Raw genomic sequence first — 25,497 nt, 5'->3', positions numbered from 1 at the left:
TAAATGGTGCTACTTACACTTATTAAACAATGGAAAATCCAGGATGGAAAGTAAACAATATTATGAATAGGGAAGTTCCTACTCACCGTATGCAGAGGTGCTGAGTCGCAGATAGGCACAACAAAAAGACTGTCACAAATAAAGTGTAGGTTAGACGGAGGGCTGGGGAAAGGTGGGGAGGGAAGTGGGGAAGTAGCAGAAAACAAGAGAAATAAAAAGGACTGGAAGTGGTTGGTTGTGGAATGCCAGCTGTGTAGTTCTGGAATGGGGACAGGGAATGGGCTGGATGGGTGAGGACAGTGGCTGACGAAGGTTGAGGTCAGGAGGGTTACGGGAACATAGGATGTATTGTAGAGAAAGTTCCCACCTATGCAGCTCAGAAATGCTGGTGTTGCTGGGAAAAAATCCATATAGCACAGGCTGTGAAGCAGTCATTGAAATGAAGGATGTCATGTTTGGCAGCGCGTTCAGCAACAGGGGTCCACTTGTTTCTATGGCCATTCATATGGACAGAGAGCTTGTTGGTTGTCATACCCACATGGAATGTAGCACAGTGGTTGCAGCTTAGCTTGTAGATCACATCACTGGGTTTCACAGTCTGCCTCCTGGCCTCAACCTTCATTAGTCACTGTCCTCCAGTTGCCACTCCCATCATGCACTGGTGCTGCTGCTTGCAGTGTGGTTTCAGTTGCCTGAGACTGTGTGTGTGTGTGTGTGTGTGTGTGTGTGAGAGAGAGAGAGAGAGAGAGAGAGAGAGAGAGGAACACCATACTTGGCTCTGAAAAGTGGATCTGAAAAGTGATGTGTTCTAACACTACCAATGTATGCTTACATGTATAATGTATATTTGTACATATATAATATTGTTATCACTAGTGCCATCCAATGACATCTAAGCCATGGTTGTTGGTGTCTATGATCATTCGCAATTGGCTTAAATACTATTCTTTTTTCTCCCCCTTTCAAAAAAATTGCCTCCAAAATTCAGGTGTGTTTATACTCGAATGTAAAAATATTCAGTGTTCTGATTTAAAATTCCTGCTAGCCTTAAAAATAGCCTTATATTCGATGCTCTGGGAAACCTGTCTCTATCCGGCAACAATGGATTCAACTGGACAGCAGCAGTCCACCAATGCGATGAACACAAGTTGCAGGGGTTCACAAGCTTGCCAACACTGTCTCCCTCCACCTCACCATCACAAACCCAGAACACTGTCTAGCTTAAGATGCATCATTGCAGCCTACGGTGCCAGTGAACTTGAATTGAAAGTGATTTGTGTAATTGGTAACAGTACTATATTTTTGTTAGTAGCTTGTTTGATAATTGGAAGAAATAAAACAAATTCATACAATGTGGGCTATAAATTGAAGGTAATAGTATATGCTGAAGAACTTGGAAACGGAGCTGCTGAGTGGCATTTTGGCCCTACACCAACAGAAAAAAAGCCATTCGCAATTGGTGGGCCAATAAAGAAGAACTGAAAATAATTAGGAAGACTAAATGTGCAAATAGAGGGGTGAATGCAAAATGTTTAAAACTAGATGATGTAGTGAAATGGATTCAAGGACACCGTCAAAATGGCATTGGGAATTAAGACAAAAATGATTCAAATAAACGCTTGTAAGCTAGTGCTACTGTGGAACTTAAAAAGACTTTAAGGTTGAGTTGGTTGGTGCTACATGTTCATGAAGTATCGTGGACTTAACATGTAAACCAAAACCAAAATATCTCAGAAAATGCCACAAGAGTATGAAGAGAAAATATTATCTTCCCATCACTTTATTATTCAACAGCGAAAGAAAACCAGTGTGGGATCTAAGCCAAATAGTGAATATTGACGAATCTTCCCTAAAATCTGATATGCCGAGTAACAGAACTGTTTGCCATGAAAGGCGCTAAAACTGTAGCTATAAAAACAAGTAGACACGAACAAATGCACTACAATATTGTCCTTGGAATAGGTGATGTGGAAATGGATTAATAATTGCTTGAATAATTGGAAAAATTGATTGGAAAGAATAGCTGAGAAAATTTCAGAAGGTAATTTATGAAACTGTGCACAATCTTGGGTGAACTTTAACTTGAATATCATTACATTCAAGGTCAAAAAACATAATTTGCATTACGTACTGCTGCTTCCAGTAGTGGTGCGGTACCAAATAATCACCGCAACCATTGAAACTGTTCATCTATCTATAAGTTCTTAAAACACACGAAGCACAATATTTTTAGCATAAATAAACCAAGTTCAATACTTGCCTATCAAGTCTAGAGTCATTACCTTCACATTAATCCCATTGTGTTTAGTCTTGAGTGTGACAATGTCAATGCAGGAATGCTCCTCCAGATAGGGTGTTAATTATTCTTGTCTGCACTGGACCTCTTGATGCAGGATCTCAGTGGTGAATGAAATGATGAACAGATAGGAGTTGAACTCTGTGCGAATAAATATTCCTTTTCTAATAATTTTTTATAATACTTTTAATGAATGGTTAAAATACACTTTTAACAACTCTGGTACAATAGATTCAAGCATACGTCCCGACACTACCACTTCCCGAAAACAAAAAGGGGAAAATACATGAATTAACAAATTGGAGAGTGTATTTCTTACTTTGTTTCATACAGGTATTTAAAGATGTATCAAAACATTTTCTTGCCACAAAATAACTTGTTAATTTACTTTTTAGTGGCATCTGGTTTATAGCTCTTTCTGTTTATATACAGCTTACATATAGGAAAAGAAAAGAAAGAAAAAATAATATGATTCAATACGTGTTTCATGTTGTGCTGACGGTACTAAACTTACTCCACTGATCATTTTCAAGAGCTAAATAATGCCAAAACCTTCTGAAATACTACCAGGTGGTGTTGTTCACGTACATGGCAAGTGTTGGATGGAGGAGGCTGGTATGAAATTATGGATTAACAGAGTTTGGAAGAGAAGGAAAGGTGCTTCATTGAAGAAAAGTTCTCTTCTTGAGTTAGATCAGTTTAGTAGTCATTTGAAAAATTCTGTGAAGGAGAAATTGAGAAAGGAAATACAGAGCTTTCCGTTATTCTGGGAGATCTTACTTCATAATTGCATCCACTTGGTGTAAATAAACCATTTAAAGTGTGTATGAGAGAGGAATGGAAAAAATGGATGATTGATGAAACCCATCATGAATTCACACCAAAGGGAGCTTTAAAACAATCTACAATCAAACAAGTTTGTCAGTGAATATAACAGTTGTGGTCTAGAATGAAAGAAGACATTATTATTAAATCTTTCAGGCAGTGCGGCATAAGTAATGTTCTCGATGGCAGTGAAGATCCTCCTATATACGAAGAGGACAACAATGATGACAAAGAGGAGGAAGAAGAATGAGAAAGTTCAGATGACGAATTTCAGTGACTTTAAAGGTCAGTTTGGTTTTATAAACTAAGAATTTTTTTTAGTCTCACTTTGAAATCTAATAATAAAAATGTAGGAAAAGACACATTGCGTTTTACCATATAGAAGACATACATACATACAAGCAACCACACTGCACACATGACCGCCAACTCCGGCATTTAGGGCCGGATTCTAGAGTTGGTGGTCATGTGTGTATGAGGTGCGCTTTCTTGTGTGTACAAATGGTGTGTGTTTCTTTTACTGATGAAGACTGTAACTGAAAGCTTTATATATGTGGTCTTTTAATTGTGCTGTCTGCAACTTAATGTGTCTTCTTTATGGTAAGTAGCAATTTGCCTTTCCCTATACTGTTGATATTCCTACCTGGAGTTTTCATTGATGAACAATAAAATGTTATTTGTTTTAAAAAAAAGCTTAGATAAGATAAGATACTTTATTGTCACATAACACATTTTTATACAATCATTTGATTGAGAACATTGGTGACTCGTCAGTCTTTAACTTAAGTTGTTCCAGTATTTTATATACTGCAGGAAATGTGACACACATTGTGTTATATCCTAGCCAGTAATGCCACCCGAGCCCGCTGCCAAAAGGTTGGCAGCATCAAAGTCCGGACGCCGTCCGCATAAGCAGCGCCAGCGAGACACGAAATCGCCGCAAGTCTGCGCGCGCCACCGCTGGCTTCTGGTTTCTTAAGCGCTGGAGTCGCGAGCGCTAGGACAGTTCTGTATTCGCCGCTCAGTTGTATACTCGGCACCGAATTGTGTACTTGCTAGTCAGTTGTGTGTTCATCGCAGCAGAGTTGTTGTTTGTCGTCAGCCGACGCTGACCTAGCCGCTCCGACTCGAACTAGACAGATTTCTGTAGACACGGAGTTCACTACTGTGTTTCTGTATCTTCGTTAATAAAGATAAGTACCGACTTTTATTTAATCAGAGTGTTTGGGTTTTCATCTTTCTGTTCACTGTTCCAGCGGACCGGTCGGCCCGCTATTAAAAGTGTGGCGGTGACTTCGTAAGCCGTTTCTACAACGAATTGTTTGTTGCTACGAACGCCGCCACAAAACATTGCTTATTATAATAAAAATACAACATATATTTTAAATCTTTTCATAACTCATCCAAATCATTACCATAGACTTTACACACCTGCTGTATATGAAGTATGAATGTATTGAACGGAATACAAACCGCCATTCAAACTATAATTCTATATATAAACATGAATATACAGTGAACGTGTATACTTTGTATCTATATGGCTTCGAAAGTATACCATTTGTACTCGTATCCTTACTCCCTATTCCTATTTATAAATTCTTCTAAACTATAACATTTGCTTTTTATTCATTTAGAAATTCTTCTAGACTATAACAACATTTGCTTTTTAGGCATGTGCCAATAGTCTCTAATGTGGATTCCCCAAATATTGACCTTATCTTATTTCTGATCTTCAGAGCCATGTAATATGGAGTATTTTCATATAATGTGAGTTGGTGACAAGGTAGCATGTATTTCAATTTATGTCTAGTTTCATAGGCATGTGTGAATGTATTTCCTTCAAACAGATGCAAGTTTTTCTGTTCAAAGAGAAATATTTCATATATGAAGATGGAAGGGATTGTCATGAAGTCCAGGCTTTCGAATAGTGGTTTACACGAATGTCTACTATTGGTTCCTGTCATTGCTCTTATTATTATTAGTTTGAAGATTTGAAGGTGGTTTGTCTTTTCAGCACCCCAAAAAATTATTCCATATCTTATAACTGTTATGAAATACACGTGGTATACAGTTTTCTTCACCGTTAAATCTGTTACTTTGTGTAGTACCCTCATTGCATAAACTAAACTATTTAATCTCTTCAATAAACAGTCCACATGGTCGGTCCATTGCAAGTTTTTATTTAAAGTTATCCCAAGAAATTTTACAAAATCAACTGTGGTCAGTTCTTTATCTGAATATTCTATTTGCGATATACATTCAGTAGTTAGTTTGGTCCCGAAGTGTACGATTTGGGTTTTTTCAAGATTTAATTTCAATAGCATTATTTTTTATGCATTTTTCAAGTTCTTGTAGAGTTTGTTTTGTGGTCCATACTAATTCATTAGTCTTTTTGCAGCAGACTACACCAGTTGAGTCATCTGCGTAAAGTGTTGTATCTGTATTTACTTTGCTAGGCATGTCATTTATGTAATATAAGAACAGAAATGGTCCTAATATCGAGCCCTGGGGCACGCCTGCTTTAATTTCTTTCCAGCTACAGCAAGTTCTCTCTCCCTTTTGATGTATCTTATAGATTTTCCATGGAAGACATAGGTATTCAATTTTTGGAGCAGTAGCTTATGGTTTACCGTGTCAAATGCCTTTGAGAGGTCACAAAAAATACCAGATACACTTTGTTTGTTGTCGAGGCATTTACTTACTTCAGAGATTAGTTCATTTACAACTTGTAAAGTGTTTCGTCACTTCCTAAACCCATATTGGTTATTGAGAATAATATTACCGTCTTTATTGTACTTTTTTAACTGATTACATATTATTCGTTCAACTATTTTAGAGAAAAATTATGGTGCATCTTAAAGCCTGTAGTGTCTTACCTGTAAAATGGGGTATACTCTGATTCATGTGTCTCTTCAATTAAAAGCCTCTATCATGGTCTAGTTGTTACAAGGCTGTGTTGAATACATATTGCTGATTAACATCCTTCATTTTTACTGCTTGTGTTCATATATTGTTTCATTATTCAGTAGACCGGTAAATATAAATGTTAGAAATAATACACAATTAAATTAAGTTGTTTGTAGCATGCAGAGATTTGGGAGTACAGATGAAATCTTACTTTCATCGCATTCACCACTTTCACATGGTGAAATTCGTGTGTCTGATTCATTTGTATAGAATTTTTGCACAGAGAAGTAATTGTGTAATTCTTCACCAGTGTCCTTCACACAGTGGGTCACATTAGTGTGTGTCTGGTACTTCCTAACATTTAACCATTGATTTGCAGGCCCAAATGTACCTTTTCACTCCAGTGCCTACTGTACTAGACCGGGTGGACTCCGTCCATGCTGACTGGTTGTTTCTTACCAGTGGAAGCGTTCAGGGCCCTGTTACAACTGACACTTAAATGTAATGTCATCTATATATTCACTCCAAAAACTTACAAACCAAACACGTTGTTACAAGAATATATTCATACATAGGTATCTTTTATTTGGTGCACCTACTTCAGAATAAGTGGAATTTGCTTAGCTTAGATTAGATTAACTGTTATACTGATATTTTCAATAAAATTCTGCATCTCTTTGTTTAGACTAGCTCAGAAATACACATAACATACTCCTGGTTGCAAGGTAAAAGTGGTTCTTGAGCAGATGTCTGACTGTAGCACTAATAACTGAAAGCTGTCTTATTTTGTGAGATGGTCTAAAATTACCCCTTTCCCCTCATTATCACACCTATATGCAGTATTCATTGTGTGACGAACTGTAATGATTTTATGCATTCTGTGCTCAAAACCCAGAAAGACTTGGATCCTAACCATAACATGACCTGATATTGCTGGACATCAGGTGATGTGAAAGTATCATACAAGCACATTAATTAATTGAGGCACACGGTGATTTGTGTATTGATTGTAACCAATTGATAATGAAAGTAAATATATAAATAAATAAAAACAAAAATTTTAAAAATAGGGCATCTACTACAAAGTGGTGTCAAGTAGGGCAATTAGTTCCATTATTTTGCATGCAGCTGTCAATGCAATGAGTTACTTGGGAAAGTATCTCTTGATACCAAAATTAAAAATTCTGCTGTGGAGTGCGATCCGTAAAAGACTTTGTAATAGAATGTATATTCTTAGAGATTATTGAAGACACTTCCTTTTATAAACAAGTGAGTGGCTGATAAATGTGCTTTCACTATGCTTTCTACCACAGCACGAATACATCTTGAATATTGTGAACTGCAGCGTAAAACTGTATTATACACACTGCTTCCCACCAATGGACTGTTCACAGGTGCACCAGGGAAGGTGGGTGCGTGCGTGTGTGTGTGTGGGTGGGCGGGCGTGTGGGAGAGCGGGTGGGTGGGTGGGTGGGTGGGTGGTGGGGGAGGGGGGGGAGGGGGGTGAGTGAGTAGCAAAGATGTGTAAGAAGAAGGAATTGTATTCTGTCCCATTCTTTCAACAATCCAAAAATTTTCTTTCTTAGGGGAATCAGACACAAATCTAAATCCTCCATATGGCTGTACTGGGATCTGAAGCTGACACATCCCAAATACATATTTCTGTGTAATATATAGTGCATTTTAATAAGCATATCTGTTTCACAATATTGATCTCCATCTGATTATTTTTTTCCTTTGTCCTGCAGGTGGTGACTTATAATTTACCATTTTCAATGCCTAAATTCAGTGCATATAGTGGGATGTGTTATCAATAATGTTATTGCTTTGCAAACACCTCCAGAAATAACAAAAATTATGATAGTTCATATATTTATTTTCAATTAATAAAGATTGCAACATCCACCCATAAGTGTATATCACTTTTGTTTTCACAACATTACATTACAAATAATACAAATCTCACATCCACAAGACTACTACATACATATTTATAAATAAAAATAGCTGCCCATAATGAGTAAAATCTAGCACAGCTGTCTGTATCAAATCTTGATATTTTGGTACAAAAGCCTTATCCTATGAAAATTATCAGAAAAGAGAGGAGATAAAATCTGTGTGAAAGAGAAAATGCATAGGGAGACAGATATATCAGGTCTCGGGTCAAGAGATGAAGAAGAGATAACAAACACAAATAGCTACTATCAGTCAACACATACACAGAACTGAAATGACAGTGACAGAAACAAGTGAAAAAGAACCTGTGAAAATGTTAGACGAAACACATTATTAAGACCTGAAAGACGTCAAGACAGAGAAAGAGCAAACATAAATAGAAGATGGGAATGGTACTTACTGGAGAGAAGAGAGAATAAAGGGGCAGTCTCAAAAGAAGACAAAGTAAATATGAATTAGAGATATAATCCTTGTTCTTTTTAACTCCATTAAGACTTGCATGGTATAAACAAGTTCATTTTAGAACTTTAAAAGTGATGAACAGTACCATGGTAGATTTATTTAAAGTGTAGTGCTTTCAAAACTTTAATTAATATCATACATAACTGGCAGCATAATTACACTCCTAAACTCCATCCCAAGTTAGGTACAAACTCCTTAGTTTACAGGTTTTTCATTTTTGCTTTAGACTTTTCTGAAGACTTTCCGCTCTCTTGGCCACTAAAACATTACATATCAAATAGTTTATAATGTTATACAATTATTTTTCCATAGAGAGCAATTGTTTTCAGCTTTGTACCTCTCTGCTTTTCACAAATTTTAAGCTACTGTTTCTTCACACGACTAAGCTTTTCTAAAAAGATGTTGTGGTTCTTCACAGTAGCGAGTAGGCCTGCAGTGTTTTCAGCTTGAGTGCCCCATGAATAATCTATTGATTCATTACTTAATGTTGTCATTTGTCCACCAAGGGCTTTGATAACAGCATTTCCAGCACAAATGTCCCATTTATTTATGGCAGTGGTATGAACATAGGCGTCAAAATTTCCAGTAGCCACTTGTAATGACTTGTAACCTGCAACATATTTCTCTGTGATTAATATACAGCAGCATGCTGGAAGAAGCATTACAAGACAGAAAATATTACACTCATATTCCTAACATCTGTTTTACAAGCAGTTAAGATGTACCTACAAGGCTATAAATTACCCATTTCTACTTCACTCTACAAACTTAACAAATTACACTGGTTTACAATTGTCCAATGAAAGTGGTTTATTCTACACAGATTTATAATGAGAAATTATAATCTGAAAACATACTTTTGTTGACAGGACTATTCTGTGTACAGTTTGTAGGAATTGAGACTTTTGATGGATGTCGTGGTGTTTTGTTTTACAAAGAAAACGAAATGCCTACTGTCTCAGCTGCACACACCAGCTTAATTAAAGAGGGTTACAAGATCTTTGAGGAATATGCTAAATTCATTGCAATATAATGGAAAAAGAAAAATATGAGGTAACTTCAACTGCTACACCATTAGGAATGTAGTAAGGTTACAAGAAACTATGCACATTTGTTTTGCAAGTGAACAATTGTGACCAGTAATCTCCCTACAAGAAAGAGAACTGAATTGAGCAGTAATGGAAAGTGGATGAAAAATGTGCAATGTGATAGCCTGGTTGCTCATGAACACGTACTTCCTTATCCAGTTCACACCAAATTTGGCTACTAAAACAACTCATAAAAACCACTGGTGCAACAGGCACAGCATTTGCACAACTTGCTGCCAAATTCCCTCATGTCTAAACTGCATAGATATAGCAAGTTGTTTTTGTGGGTCCTGGAATTAAGGAGCTCCAGATGAATGACATTTTGGAGCACAGTAAACTCCATATGAAAGAATGCATATATGGTGTGTTTAAATAAGTAACAGATGACTTTGTCAGTTGAAGAAGAAGAAGATGAAGAAGAAGAAACATCTGTTATAAAATCTATTATAAAAAGGCACAATGAAAGAAAGTTTGTACCTTATATGTTAGTGGATTATTTTTGCAGGATAATTTCAGACAAGAAAGATGCTTACTGCGAGATAAAAGAGTGGCGGCTCAATTGTCTGTCAACATTAGTTTTCAAGAAATGCTATCATGAAGATATTATTGTTACAACATGGAACTGCTGTAACAAGTATATTTGAAATGGCATGTGTGGAACTGTGGGTGTTTTTTTTTTTTTGGGGGGGGGGGGGGGGGGGGAGGATCTTGCTCTTGGTGCTTGGTTCCTATTTTAGCTAGGAATGATGGGTAAAAAGTTTTTGATTTAGTCCAGAGCAGTGGCCATTGTATAGCCATTCAACCATTTGTCTTACTGTAGCTATGTTACAGTACATTAAGCAAGGTTTGAAGGATGAACCGGTGCTAGCAATCAGGCAAACTGTGCGAATCGATGAATTCCTCTTGCAAAATATGTTAATTAGTCTGAAATTAATGCTCAACTAATGGCACCATTTGCATGTGTACCATTCAGATTTCAAATGCAAATATGTGCAAACAACAAGTTTTCTGGCAGCTTTTTGAAGTGTACCACTTCCATACTTTATACTATAGTTCAATTCATTTATCTTGGCGGTTCGCGCATGCCCACCCAGACGCGGGTGATTGCTGCGTTGCCAGTTGTACGCGCCAAGAGAAGAAGCGCCATAGTATAGTTCCCAAACTTACGTTTAGGGGGGAGCGCGCAGTTTATGAAGTAAAGCCACCACGGCCGCATTAAACCTTTCGCTGCTACAGAGACGTGCTCCCCGCATTCCGCGATGTGCGCGATTTTGTCATCATTGCACTGCTCGCCTGTGCAGACAAGACACATGCTGTTTCGACTGCTTTGACACACTTTATCATTCGATTTCACAAGAACTATTTGGCCCAAAAATTTGATTTTTACACATCATCTTGACTGATACCTCCCCCCCCCCCCCCCCTTAATGACTTAATTTTGTTCCGAAGTTCAACGCAACTATTGTGCAGCATTATATGTAGTAAACCATTGCACGAAATTTTGAAGAGTTTGCAGAGGTAAAAGTCCATAGCGTATACTTTCCGTATAGTCGATTTTAGTTGTCACTAGAAATTTCACAAAATTACATTCAAACGAATAAAATTCATGAAGTAAGACACTTCGATATTGTTTTTAAATAAAGAAAATATTTAGTACTGAACAAGGCTTGAACTCAGAACCTTTGGCTTGGCAGCCCTACACTTTAACCATTACGCTAACGCAGCTCGTCATTCAATATACCTCCCAACATATCACGCAAAATACCGACAAACACTGTTGGTATGACTATGAATTATTCACGTTTCGTCGAAGTACAATAGGAAATAAACAATCACCGTTGTTCTTTATTGCGAAAAAGCGGTTTGTGAGAATGATACAAACACCTTTTCTTGCTATCGCCTGAATTAGGAGGCTTATTGCTTGTTTGGTTTAATTAATTAATAGAATATGAAGCAATTGGTATAAAGAATGCTTTTTCCAAACTTTCTATTAAAGAAAGTCTGATATCAAGACACTGCTTTTGCTCAGTTACTTTATTTATGACTGAAGGTTTCTAAAACTGAAGGCACTCGTCCGTGCTCTGCACTGCAATCCAGCTTTGGCAACGTCGTTCTCTGTTCATTGGCTGACTGTGTTTTGTGACGTCAGATGCGCAGAACGAACCTAAACTCGGCCGCCGTCATAAATGACGCGCACTTTAGTATGAACTGGTTCAAACTTTGCACGAACATAGATAAATGGATGAAGTCATAACTATTTTTTTATCCAATAATCTCTATCCATTGTCATGATATGATGGTGTAACATCGAGGTAAATGTAGCATGTAAAATCCATTCTTTAATGAATTGAATGCACGGTTAATGGTTTAAAGTGATTCAAATGATTAATTTGAATCACTTTAGACCATTAACTTTATATTCAATTTGCATAAGAATTAATTTTACATGCTACATTAACAGTAGAACTCCAATTATCTGAACTCCGGCTACCTGTATCGTTGATTATCCGAATCACAAAATAGTGATTCTGTCAACGTGCACTATTGATCTTCCCTTCATGAAGCTAGTGTAGGCGCACTGCGAACATTATGGGGATAATGAGTCACCATCACCACGTTGCTGGCCTGGCCCATCTGTTACTGCTCCTTTTGATTTCTAGGCAGTCTGTGTGTCTTGGAGCTGCTGACTGTACATGTTGTTTTATTTGTGAGTGCATTTCATCATTCGCCAAGGCTTCCAAAAGAAAATGTGTTGTGTTATCATTAGTGGATAAACTAAAAATTATACAGCAAAGGAGTTCCAAGTAAACAGCTGGCTGAGATGTTCAGAGTTGCACAAGTAACGATTTCAGGCATATACTTTTAAACTTTGTGTTAGTGCTTGAAAACTACAATGGGCATTCTTCAAGAAAATAATGAAGACAGCAATAAACAAAAATGTAGAAGATGCTATTTTCAAGTGGTTTTGCAGTAATGTTCTATGGGAACCAATTTTGGGTTTAATTCTTTGTGAGAAAGCTAAGATATTAACTCAGAAGCTTGAATGTTCACCCTTCGAAGTAAGTACGGGCTGGCTAAGAAATTTTAAAAACAGTCACAGTGTCAATTAATTAGATTTAAGTGGTGAGAAGTTATCAGCAAGGCTGCAGAAAATTTTACACTCCTGGAAATTGAAATAAGAACACCGTGAATTCATTGTCCCAGGAAGGGGAAACTTTATTGACACATTCCTGGGGTCAGATACATCACATGATCACACTGACAGAACCACAGGCACATAGACACAGGCAACAGAGCATGCACAATGTCGGCACTAGTACAGTGTATATCCACCTTTCGCAGCAATGCAGGCTGCTATTCTCCCATGGAGACGATCGTAGAGATGCTGGATGTAGTCCTGTGGAACGGCTTGCCATGCCATTTCCACCTGGCGCCTCAGTTGGACCAGCGTTCGTGCTGGACGTGAAGACCGCGTGAGACGACGCTTCATCCTGTCCCAAACATGCTCAATGGGGGACAGATCCGGAGATCTTGCTGGCCAGGGCAGTTGACTTACACCTTCTAGAGCACGTTGAGTGGCACGGGATACATGCGGACGTGCATTGTCCTGTTGGAGCAGCAAGTTCCCTTGCCGGTCTAGGAATGGTAGAACGATGGGTTCGATGACGGTTTGGATGTACCGTGCACTATTCAGTGTCCCCTCGACGATCACCAGTGGTGTACGGCCAGTGTAGGAGATCGCTCCCCACACCATGATGCCGGGTGTTGGCCCTGTGTGCCTCGGTCGTATGCAGTCCTGATTGTGGCGCTCACCTGCACGGCGCCAAACACGCATACGACCATCATTGGCACCAAGGCAGAAGCGACTCTCATCGCTGAAGACGACACGTCTCCATTCGTCCCTCCATTCACGCCTGTCGCGACACCACTGGAGGCGGGCTGCACGATGTTGGGGCGTGAGCGGAAGACGGCCTAACGGTGTGCGGGACCGTAGCCCAGCTTCATGGAGACGGTTGCGAATGGTCCTCGCCGATACCCCAGGAGCAAGTGTCCCTAATTTGCTGGGAAGTGGCGGTGCGGTCCCCTACGGCACTGCGTAGGATCCTACGGTCTTGGTGTGCATCCGTGCGTCGCTGCGGTCCGGTCCCAGGTCGACGGGCACGTGCACCTTCCGCCGACCACTGGCGACAACATCGATGTACTGTGGAGACCTCACGCCCCACGTGTTGAGCAATTCGGCGGTACGTCCACCCAGCCTCCCGCATGCCCACTATACGCCCTCGCTCAAAGTCCGTCAACTGCACATATGGTTCACGTCCACGCTGTCGCGGCATGCTACCAGTGTTAAAGACTGCGATGGAGCTCCGTATGCCACGGCAAACTGGCTGACACTGACGGCGGCGGTGCACAAATGCTGCGCAGCTAGCGCCATTCGACGGCCAACACCGCGGTTCCTGGTGTGTCCGCTGTGCCGTGCGTGTGATCATTGCTTGTACAGCCCTCTCGCAGTGTCTGGAGCAAGTATGGTGGGTCTGACACACCGGTGTCAATGTGTTCTTTTTTCCATTTCCAGGAGTGTATTAAAAAATTTGAAGTTGTACAAAACTCAGGATCATAGGAGTCTGCAACAACACATGAAACTGGTCTTGTTTGGAAAGCCCTACAAAGCTCCACCTTAGCATCTAAAAATGAGTGTAGTTCTCCAGGACATAAAGCTAGTACAGACTGTGCTACAGTACTTACCTTAGCAAACTGTACAGGAAGCCACAAAATACCCCTTCTGTTGATAGGGAAGTCAAAAGCCAAGAGCATTTCAAAATGTGAAAAAGCTTCCATTGTTTACTGAGTGGTACGAAAAAATTTTCCCTGAAGTGAAAAAGCAACAAAAATCTCTAGGAAAAGAAGGCAGTAAAGTGATTGAGATTGTTGATAATGCAGCAACTAAGGCCACTGGAGAATTGTTGGAAAGAGGGAATGGCCAGTTCACAACAATCTTTTTGCGGCCAAACATCATAAGCTTGTTGGCACCACTGGGCCAATCTGCTATCGAAACCATGAAATACCATTCCAGAAGGCAACTTTTAAGGAAACATTTGGTAGAGAGCGAAGACAAAGAAGGTGTGTTGGGTAACGATAAAAAAAATAAATTTGAAAGACTGTGCTTACATGGGGGTGGAAGCTCGGAGCTTGGTTAAAGCAGTCACATTAAGATGCATGTGAAACAAGTTGAAAGGCATACCAAATGAAGAAGAGAAGGAAAAGGAGAAAAAGGAAAAAGAAACTCAAGAAAAGGAAATGGAAGTGACAGGAGAAGATGAGGATGACTTGAGGAATTAAGAAACATTCTTTTGAAAATTCCTGTATGTTCCAAAGTCAGTAGTGTGTGATTTGTCAGATCCTGGGTTTCAAATTCTAAATGATGATGAACTTATTGAAAGCATGAGAGAGGAAAGTGTTGAGCAAGATGACTTTAATTTTGAAGTTGTAGCAGACATGGGACCATCACATAGTGAAGTGTTTGCCTGACTTGAAACTGCGTTGAAGTGGATGGAGCATCAGCTCGAGTGTGACCATATGCAACTTCTCAATGTCAACCTGCTGTGTGAATTGGCTACCTGAAAATGGATGAAGACAGTCAAACTGCTTACTTTGACCAAAATGTTCAGCAAGCAATGACTTTCAGCACCTGTACACCTGTACTGTACAGTTCGCTATGTAACATGCACGTCAAAGTGTTGCATTTTCATATTAATTAAAACTTCTTTTTCTTTAAAAATATTTTTTCCTCCCATTTTCAACATACAGTACTGCACATACAATATGTAATTACTGCAATTAAAATTTGCAGACCCTTTTTTCAAAAAGCACCCAATTATCTGAATTTTTGACTATCCGAATGGGTCCATTCCCAATTAATTCGGTTAATGGGAGTTCCACTGTACTTCGACTTTACACTATCATATCTCAACAATGGATAAAGATCACTGGATTAAAAAAATCATTTTAACTTTATCCATTTACCTACCTTCATGCAAAGTTTGAACCGATTCATACAAGATTTTTTTTTTGAAACACACTCACATTAACCTCCAACACATGAAAGGTGGGAAAGTACAGGAGTAGATGAGCTGACAGTGGAAACGATTGAGGCACCTGGAACCAAATGGTTACAACGGATGCTGGAGAGTGATACAAAAAGCATACGAAGTGCTGGATGATAGGAAAAAATGAATTATAATACAATTGTTTAAAAAAAGAAGAAAAAAGAAATACACCAACCACCGAAGAATCACATTGCTATCACACTGTCAGTGGAAAAGATATAGAAAAAGAGACTGAGGAAAAGCCTAGAACATCAATTTGAGGAACAACAGCATAGATTCCAAACTAAAAGGGAATGATAGATCTCATTTTTTCCTCTTCATCAGTTAAAGAGAAGAATTGGAGGAAAGGAAAGGACCTGATCGTAGCATATTACAGAGTACCAATGGGTACAATACGATAATGTTTGAGAAAACATAATGTTCCTAATTCATTAACTAAAAAAGCAGATAATGTATGGAGGTTGTGAAAGCATTGTACAAGTAGGAGGTGGAAGAACAAAGAGAGGTGTTCAGCAAGGCACTTTGCTTTCCCCATTACTCTTTGTTACACTTATGGACACAAGCATAAAAAAATCAAGAAAGTAGAAAAAGAAGATCTCAGCACTTTTGCATTTTCTGATGACACTGCCATTTGGGGAGAGATGGAAATGGGAGGTTCAGAGGAGACTAGTTTACTGGAATAAAAGATTTCAAGAAATCAAGTTGACTGTAAGTAAGAGCAAGACAGTGATAAGGAAGATGGTTTGGACACCCACACCTCGTAACATTGTAAGGTAATGGGGAATAATATGGCCATACAGCAGTTTTGCTGGCAATGGAAATATCAACTATGGAAAAAATGGATGGGATGTGCAAAGCACAAAGACAAGTCATATATTTATAGACTCATCTTTCCCCGATAAAGAGAAGGCAGCATTCAGCAGTTTCAGATGGTTTAAATTAGTTGGTTATATAACTGCATATAATTACTGTACATGACTTTGCACTTAAGTAAAAAATGTAGGGTGTGCTTGTAACGAGTCCTTGGATCATTGAAATAGAAGTCATGTGAAAACGAGCTCTTCCAAGTAGTTCGTAACTTAAATTTAAAGCACAGCAGCAGAAATATGTATTTCAATCAAAATGTTTTATAGTAAGAGTTAAGTTATAAAGATGTTTAGAACAACTGCAAAGCAAGTCATTATTTTATTAAGAAGACACCATTCAGTTTCGATCTTTGCAGTGCCAGACAAGTATTTGTACGAGTCATATTTCGTGTAAAGACGTCATTAAATGAAGTGATAGGGTGAAACTGTTTCAAAACATGGCATTATTTCTAATTATGTAAATCTGATAGCATGTCACAAATTAGTTCTGATTTTAATTTTCCATGCTTAAGAATAAAAGTATGTATTAACTACAGAGTGAAAATAGTGTAATGCAAAATAGACATGAAAATACTTGTTTTGTGTTTTGATGAGTGTCGTAGTTCCATTGCATAGTGCATTTCTTTTAATTGCAACGAATTATAAAATTATGTGGTGATAAATGTGTGTAAAATTATATAATGTATTTAGGTTTAAGTATTTAAATCTTATAAAAATTGTAAACGAATTGTGGCCATGTTTAGGAATTATTTTGATTAATGTAGTGTCACGTGACCCGACTCAGGACTGGGGATATGAGCAGGAAGTGAGGTCTTTGGTGGTTGTCTCGTGGTGGTAAGCTTGGAGCGGCAAAGTGCTGCGAGTGTAAGCACGGATGCCGGTGTAAGTAAATAAACTGTGAAGGAACAATGTGAAAGTGTTTAGGTGTGAGACAGTAAACCATGTGTACAAACTCCATCGATTATTATTTATCCAGATCGGATTTATTTGTGAGCTTTAATATGCATGGCCACAAAATTAGAAATTTTTTAAAATATAGATAAGTTTCAATCTGAAATTGTATAGTGCACCTCATTTTGCACAAGGTTGTGGTATAGACAATTGGGTATTCAGTTCAATGCTATTCAAAGGCTAGCCAATATATGACTCATTATTAGGGGTGCAAATGCAACTGATCACTACCATCCCACTTCGCAGATGAGCCACAAGTAAAATAGGTAGTGAATGAGCCCCAGTACAGTTGCAACATTATACTGGAAGGAGAGAATGTTGAATGTGTGGAAGGTTTTAGTTATCTGGATACTGTCGTTTCAAGTGATGGAAGCGCCCAATTAGAAGATTTAAATAGAGTAACAAAAGGACCCAGCTTCTTCCACCAACTACGAAACCTAATCTGGGATAATGGAGTTCCTCTGAGAGCTAAACAAACCATATCTAAAACATATCTCTTGCCAATCATGACATATAGTCTGGACATATGTATAGTATATATCTGTCAGGGATATCTACATAAATGATCTTTTGGATAGGGTGGATAGCAATGTGCGGCTGTTTGCTGATGATGCTGTGGTGTACGGGAAGGTGTCGTCAGTGAGTGACTGTAGGAGGATACAAGATGACTTGGACAGGATTTGTGATTGGTGTACAGAATGGCAGCTAATTCTAAATATAGATAACTGTAAATTAATGCAGATGAATAGGAAAAAGAATCCTGTAATGTTTGAATACTCCATTAGTAGTGTAGCGTTTGACACAGTCACGTCGATTTAATATTTGGGCGTAACATTGCAGAGCGATATGAAGTGGGACAAGCATGTAATGGCAGTTGTGGGGAAGGCGGATAGTCTTCTTCGGTTCATTGGTAGAATTTTGGGAAGATGTGGTTCATCTGTAAAGGTGGCCACTTATAAAACACTAATACAACCTATTCTTGAGTACCGCTCGAGCATTTGGGATCCCTATCAGGTCGGATTGAGGGAGGACATAGAAGCAATTCAGAGGCGGGCTGCTGGATTTGTTACTGGTAGGTTTGATCATCACGCGGGTATTGCGGGGGTGCTTCAGGAACTCGGGTGGAGGTCTCTAGAGGAGGGGGGGGGGGGGGGGGGGGGGGCATTCTTTTCGTGAATCGCTGCTGGGGAGGTTTGGGGAGCCTGCGTTTCAGGCTGACTGCAGTACAATTTTACTGCCGCCAACTTAAATTTTGCGGAAAGACCACAAGGATAGGATAAGAGAGATTAGGGCTCATACAGAGGCATATAGGCATTCATTTTTCCCTCATTCTGTTTGGGAGTGGAACAGGGAGAGAAGATGCTAGTTGTGGTACGAGGTACCCTCCACCACGCACTGTATGGTGGATTGCGGAGTATGTATGTAGATGTAGATGTAGATATAAGAGATGAAATACAAGCATATGAAATAACATTTCTCGGGTCATTCCTTCAAAAACCCAGGGGGGAGGGAAGGGGGGGGGGGGGGCGGAGTCAGGAATGAATTTGTAATGAGAGATCTCCAGGCGACCTTGACCAGGGAGGAAAGAATGAGTGCTGCGAGACTGAAGTGGTTTGGTCATATGAGGTAAATGGACCTGACTAACTCCATGTCAGTATGTGGAGGTGGATGTAAATGAGCGGCCTACAGTTGAGCTGCTGTAAGAAGATCCCCGACAGGTTGCAGTGTGCTGCATGCAGTAGCTCCATATGCCTACTGCAACCAGTCACATCATATGATTCTGTGGATGTCTCTATAATAATGCCTCAATGTTGCCACAGTGCTGCATCCTTCTGCACTTCATAGTTGAAAGCTGGCAACAGCATTACTAGCTGACAGGGATCAACTTACATCGATTCAACTACAGGTTTGAGTTTCAACACTCAAAGGACAGCCAGCATCAAAATGCACTTATCTGAAAATAGATTTTTTATGAGAATTAAACTGAGTGTTTGATACCAAATAACATCACTAAAGCAAATCTCAAAAAATGGTCAGTCAGTTGGGAGCTGGGCAGGCCAGTACCTGTCTTGTGAAGGGAAATATTCTAGTATAGCTGAAAGAAACACATAAAAATAGATAACAGCACACACCGCTTTCTTTTTTTAATAGAAGTAAGAGGAATTGGGGAAGTTGTACGGGAGAATGGGGATGGGTATTCTCAGAACATTGAACATATTCAGTAAAGAGTAACAGTTTTGTTTGGCCTTTGGGAGAAACTGAACTGACAGACACTTAAAGATAGACAAAAACTATTCTGAAAAAGCCTACTTACAAAGTTTCAAGAACCAGCTTTAAATGATTAATCTAAAAATGTACTAGAACCTCTCTTGTATTGCTCCCGCAGGGACTGCAGCAAGGACAAGATTGGTTTAATTACAGGGTGCAAAGAGGTGTTTAAACTATCATTCTTCCCATATTTTGTATGTGAACAGAACAGACAGATGCCTTAGTAACTGGTACAATGGGAAATATCCTCAGCTGTGCACTTCAAAATGGTAGTCAGAGTATCGACACAGAACCAGGGATAAGAATGGCTTACATAATATTGAGAGGAATCGGGCCACGAATAAAGGAAAGCCACACTGGTGAGAGTATACAACAAATAAGGTACACCATATGTCTTTGTAATTTCTTTCCTGTGGCACCTATGGTCAGCTCCTGTTGCCCTGCTCACCCCGACAATGCTCTTGTGAAACCATATGAGACAATCTGATCACCATTCCTACCTTAATGTTCTTCACCCTACAACATTCTCTGCAGTACATTCTTCCACTGCCATTTCCAGCCTCACCACTGACAATATATACAATGTTAAATGTAGTTCCATATGCAATACTACTCATGTTGTTTACTAGCTGACATGTGCTGCTTTCTACATGGGGATGGATCACCACAAAACTGGCACAATGCCTGAACAGACACCTGACTATGGCAGGTGTTCCAACAGTACCCCACGAGGCATGGGTGCCTGCAAATACCCATCAGCTTGCCCATAAGCAGGCACAAGTTGTATATGCAACCAACCAGGTGGTTCTGCTTCACCGTATTATGCCCACATGAGCCACTTGGTCAGGCCTGCCCGTGGGAGATCAATCATGCAATACAATCGCTTAGGGCTATGGCCAGCTGACTGACTACCCACACAACAGGTATTTGTCCACTGCTGGTAGCAGTCTGGTCTAAGGGATATCTAGTATACAGTTGCTGAGCACTCATTACAGTCAAACTCTAGAGACACAAATGAATTTATTTTGTTCAAATTTACTATGGACTATGTTACACATCAACCATATCTAATTTTTATTCTTGAGTTCTATCCAATATTTCTCCATTTTTCCTGAGTGGGCCTCATTGCACTTCTGCAATCAAGCAGTTTCCAAAATCTTCTAGCATTTGTGGCCTTTGAAATATCTTGTTTGTTAATGATACTCCTATATTCTACTGTATTATTTTTGTCATTGGTACTATTACATGTTATTATGTTGTTTATTGCCTCTGGTATGATGTTAATTTCTGTAAATATACGCCTTTGCTTCTTTCAGCCAGTTAATTTTGGTCTTTCAATCTGTATGTATCCAAGATGATTTGATCTATTTTCTATGGTGTTGTTTTGATGTTCCATATAGGTTTAGTCCTCTCTTGTTAAAGAATGTTGTGATATTTTCAATTTTCTCATACAGTCCTTCAATTGGTCATAATATGTATTCTTGATCGTCTTTCTTAAACCCCTAGAATTTGTCTCTCCTTTAATTTCATGTTCTTTAGCAGACACTTCTTTTTAATGGGATATATTCAACTATATACAGACTTCACTTTCTGTTTTTATCACTGGATTGTAGTGCCTGAGTTTTATGATGAAATTAGTTTTTCGTTACAAATATTTTAGTAAAACTAGTATACCATTTACATTTTTTTTGCTCTTCCCTGTAATCCAGTAGTTGATAGCCCAGCTGGTGTTATCCATTCCCTCTATGTATTTAAATTGCTCCATACACTCATTATTCCTTAGCTGATAGCCCTGCTTCTGTTATCCTTTCCCTACATATTTAAATTTCTGTACACACTTAGCATCCATTACCTCATATACTATCATTGTCCTCTACTCTCACAAATGCCTGCCCCCCCCCCACCCCACCCCCCCCCCCCCCTCCGCCACTCCTCACATTATAGGAATATGTGATTACCAGAGCTAGGATTGTGTTACCTATTTTTTGTATCAGCTGTAGTGCAAGCTGCACCTCCTGCAGGCAAATTATGGCCAGCCTGTTTTTCTATTTGTAAATGTAACTATTCATTTAATGATTTTTTCCTTCTATAAATGAGAATCATTGGTTTCTCATTCATGTGAAAATATTCAACAAAAAAAGAAAATTCACACTGACAACAGACTTATCCTCAGAACTGATGCAATCTTCTGGTTTTAAGATCTGTAATGACACTGATATTTTTATCTCAGTTTTTGTGTGGAGAATTGCAGTCCCTGCTCCCACTGCTCTCTTCAATACCTGAGGTGTGCATTGCACACAAGAAGCCAAAGAGCCTCCATAATCTACATACCCTAATTTGATTTGCTCATCAAAAACTTGTGTCAGGTCCCAAATTGTTTCTTCTACAGCACTAGCTCAGTTCCGGCTTTTAATAATGGAACCTATATTATAATATATTCATTCCAAACCCCAATGATGACTCATGGGTGCTGAGTTTACATTTATGTATGAAGATATGTTAGTCATACAAGAAAGCAAAGTATCCGATAGAAACTGTAATGGTGAAATGAAGAAGTTAAAAAGAATATACGTCAAAAGTAGATCCAAACACAAAGACACTGTCTTTATAGCATCAGTGACAAATAAATATATTTCCTGAATGGGTAATGTAACTGAACCAAACATAAAATATTATTGCAAATACTGAATATCTAAAGATAGTAAAGCTTTCAGAGGGAATTTATATCTCTTTGTTAGAGTTATGTCAAGAACATGCAGACTGCAACTAAAAATACAAAAGAAAGTAAAAGTAACTCTGAAATCTGGTGAAAAATATAAGGAAAGGGGTGTCTTCCCCCTTGAGTTGAGGGAGCTGAAGACCCGATAATCCAACTTCACCTTCCCTTATTTTTTCATCGCCCTTATTAGAACAAACTGTAACTCAAAACTTACGATTCAATGTCTATCACTCAAAAAAAACTTAGGCTTAATTTCTATGTGAATAAATACCTGCTCCTCCAGCTTCAACAATTTCAGCATCATTTCCAAATGCCAAACGTGTAATGTTCTTTGTATTTCCAGTGTGAGATCGAGAAATAATTATCTTGTTCAAATTATTCTGGAATTTAAATAAAACATTAATAATAAAGCCTTGAAAAAGAGGATGAAATGTTTGATGAATGTTTCTGTACTTACATCAGGAACATATTTAATGTTGGAAGATGTTCCTTTCCCAACCCAACCCCAGTACGTGTTCGGCTCCTGCTCAAAAGGTTTGTGGATAATACCCAAGATGGGTTTCCCCTTCACAGCAACACATATCATTGTTGTCACATACTGTAACAAATTTTCTGCAAAATAAACATACAAAATAAAGAATGCTTGTACATGGAATAAGTTCACATAGTAATACAAAAAACCAACAAATATAACATCTGTCTGTTATGAAAATCTCCTATCAGACGTAGCTATAGGAGTACAATGTTGTATACTTATAAAAACAAGTGAACAGACCCCCTCCCCAGACACATGTGCACGAAAACCTAAAACAGATCAATTTTTAAAGCTCTGCATTAAAATAAGGCCATAAATTTACAGCAGATACTGATGGTCGACAGAATGGTAAACTATATGTGGTTAAAGAAAGTGCCATTGAATGTTTTAGCAGGTGCCCATGTTGTCATCAGGTGCTCTGATTGACTAGGAGCTGGTGCAGTGCTTATACCCCTCCTACCCTCCCACCCGGTGTTATTGAGCAACTAGCACCTTCTTCCTACTTCTCTTACCAACACTTGCTCCATCTATGGTCTACATCTTTGGCACAAACGAAGGTCAGTGACGTGATGCTGGGAGAGGGCGGAAGGAAGTGGGGGGGTGGGAGGAGGAGAACTGCTTGCACACCCAAGCCTGAGCACTGACCACAGAGCAACAGGTAGGGAGGGGGAAGGAGATGTAAGCCCTGCACCCCTACGCAGTGAGTTGTTCATCAGAGTTCCTAATGATGACAAGATGGTCATCTATCAAAATATAGCCTTAAATTGTGGTGTATGTAGTATTGCATACAATTAGCATTGTTGGCTGGCAAGCTGTGGGTCACCAGTTCAAACCCAACCACCAGTAATTATTTGTTATTTATTATTATTCACGTATGGGCCCAGTAGGACCATGTGAGATACAATCCATCAATGTCACGTTTGATGTTTGGGCTTTCTTTGTGCCCAAATTTGTTTCATCCTTTCAGAATGAAGTCTTTTTCTTTCATCAGACCACGGTGTTCCAGTCTGTTTTCTAATCCCTCTGACCAACTTTCCAATCAAATATATTTTGTCTGAATGTTTTCCTACCTGTAAGGTCTGCCTGAATTATGCCAGCTGCTTTAAGATCCTCCTTAATTGCAGCAATCCATTTCATTGGCTCAGTTTTGGACTTACTTCTGTTTTTGTAGAATTCTACTATTTGTTTTGTCAAACCAGTGCGTGCCATTATTTTAATGTGCCCATAAAATTTAAGTCTCCGTTTTTTCTTAAATTATCTTGTTTGTAATATTTGTACATTCTGGACTATTTAATGTTTTTATAAATAGCTGCACTATCCATCAGTGAGGTCAGTTCTGTGCTGTACTTCACTGATGACCATGCCTTCAGATTTGGACTTGACTTTGGTTTCAATATGATACTGTTTGGTGGAGATACCAGAAACTTCAAAACATTTTACACGGCTCCAATTAAACAACATAAAAGCCATCATCTACTTGTACAGGAACTGAAATACAAGCAGTACATCACTCCCAAAAGCTGTATATTGATATATTGAGGGGAAAGTTGGATTCCTAAACAGCAGTAAGTCAGCTGCACATCAGGTATCCCTCAGTGTTATCTTGAGATACTGGTAAGGACCTGACAAAATGATTGAAATGATTCAACTGAGTTGCCAAGTACAACAAGTGGGATGGAAAACAGAAATGAGCATTTGGCGTCATCGGCCAGGAGGCCACTTAAGTGCGGGGCAAGTCCGGCCACCTTGGTGCAGGTCTTATTACATTCGACGCCACATTGGACGACCTGCGTGCCAGATGGGGAAGAAATGATGATGAAGACAACACAACACCCAGTCCCTGAGTGGAGGAAATCCCTGACCCAGCTGGGAATCGGACCCAGGCCCGTAGGAGGGCAATCCGTCATGCTGACCACTCAGCTATCGGGGCGGATAACAAGTGGGATGAAAAGATGTGTTTGGCATGTATACTTTTACAAGGATGGAACAGCCCAGATATGGTTTGAGAACAACAGAGGCTAAACAGATTGGACAAATTCCAGAATGAACTGAAAATAAGATATGGTGACAACTAATACAAGGACTTGAAAACAGATTTCCCCTTTATCGCGAGTGGTTGCCTTACCATTAAGCTATATGAGCACAACTCACAACCAGACCCAAATTTCCATATGTCATCAACCATGTGTCTACAACCTGGACACGTACATCCATTATGTATGTTCTCATACAAGGGGGACATTTTACTTGAAACTTGCTCCCCTGGTATTGAACTGGCCATGAGTTGTGCCCAGATAGCCTAATGGTAAGGCGACCTACTAGTAATAAGCGGAAAATCTGGGTTTGAGTTCTGGTCGGGCATAAATTTCATTGTTGCCATTCCTTTATACAGTAGATGGTTGTCTGTATTCACAACTATGAATACATTTCATGTATGTTGTAACAGCTGTAGTTGCCATAGTGCCTGTTCCTTTGGACAAGCATGTATGTACATCCGAAGGAACATTGCATTGTATT

The 25,497-nt window shown here is 39.1% G+C and overlaps 1 protein-coding gene across 1 annotated transcript in view; it reads right to left on the bottom strand.

The window, feature by feature from the left end:
* Positions 1 to 7,886: 7,886 nt before the first annotated feature.
* LOC124787723 (inositol monophosphatase 3) overlaps positions 7,887 to 25,497 on the bottom strand; it is a 37,164-nt gene continuing 19,553 nt past the window's right edge. Inside the window, exons 3-5 of the mRNA XM_047254568.1 lie at positions 22,903 to 23,057; positions 22,717 to 22,825; positions 7,887 to 9,059 (exon numbers count right to left, since the gene is read on the bottom strand). Coding sequence (XP_047110524.1) covers positions 8,812 to 9,059; positions 22,717 to 22,825; positions 22,903 to 23,057 — 512 coding nt within the window. The 3' untranslated portion in view covers positions 7,887 to 8,811. The remainder of the gene's footprint in view (positions 9,060 to 22,716; positions 22,826 to 22,902; positions 23,058 to 25,497) is intronic.

This window comes from Schistocerca piceifrons, chromosome 3 (genome assembly GCF_021461385.2).
Source record: "Schistocerca piceifrons isolate TAMUIC-IGC-003096 chromosome 3, iqSchPice1.1, whole genome shotgun sequence".
NCBI lineage: Eukaryota > Metazoa > Arthropoda > Insecta > Orthoptera > Acrididae > Schistocerca > Schistocerca piceifrons.
This window is presented reverse-complemented; position numbering and strand designations above follow the sequence as displayed.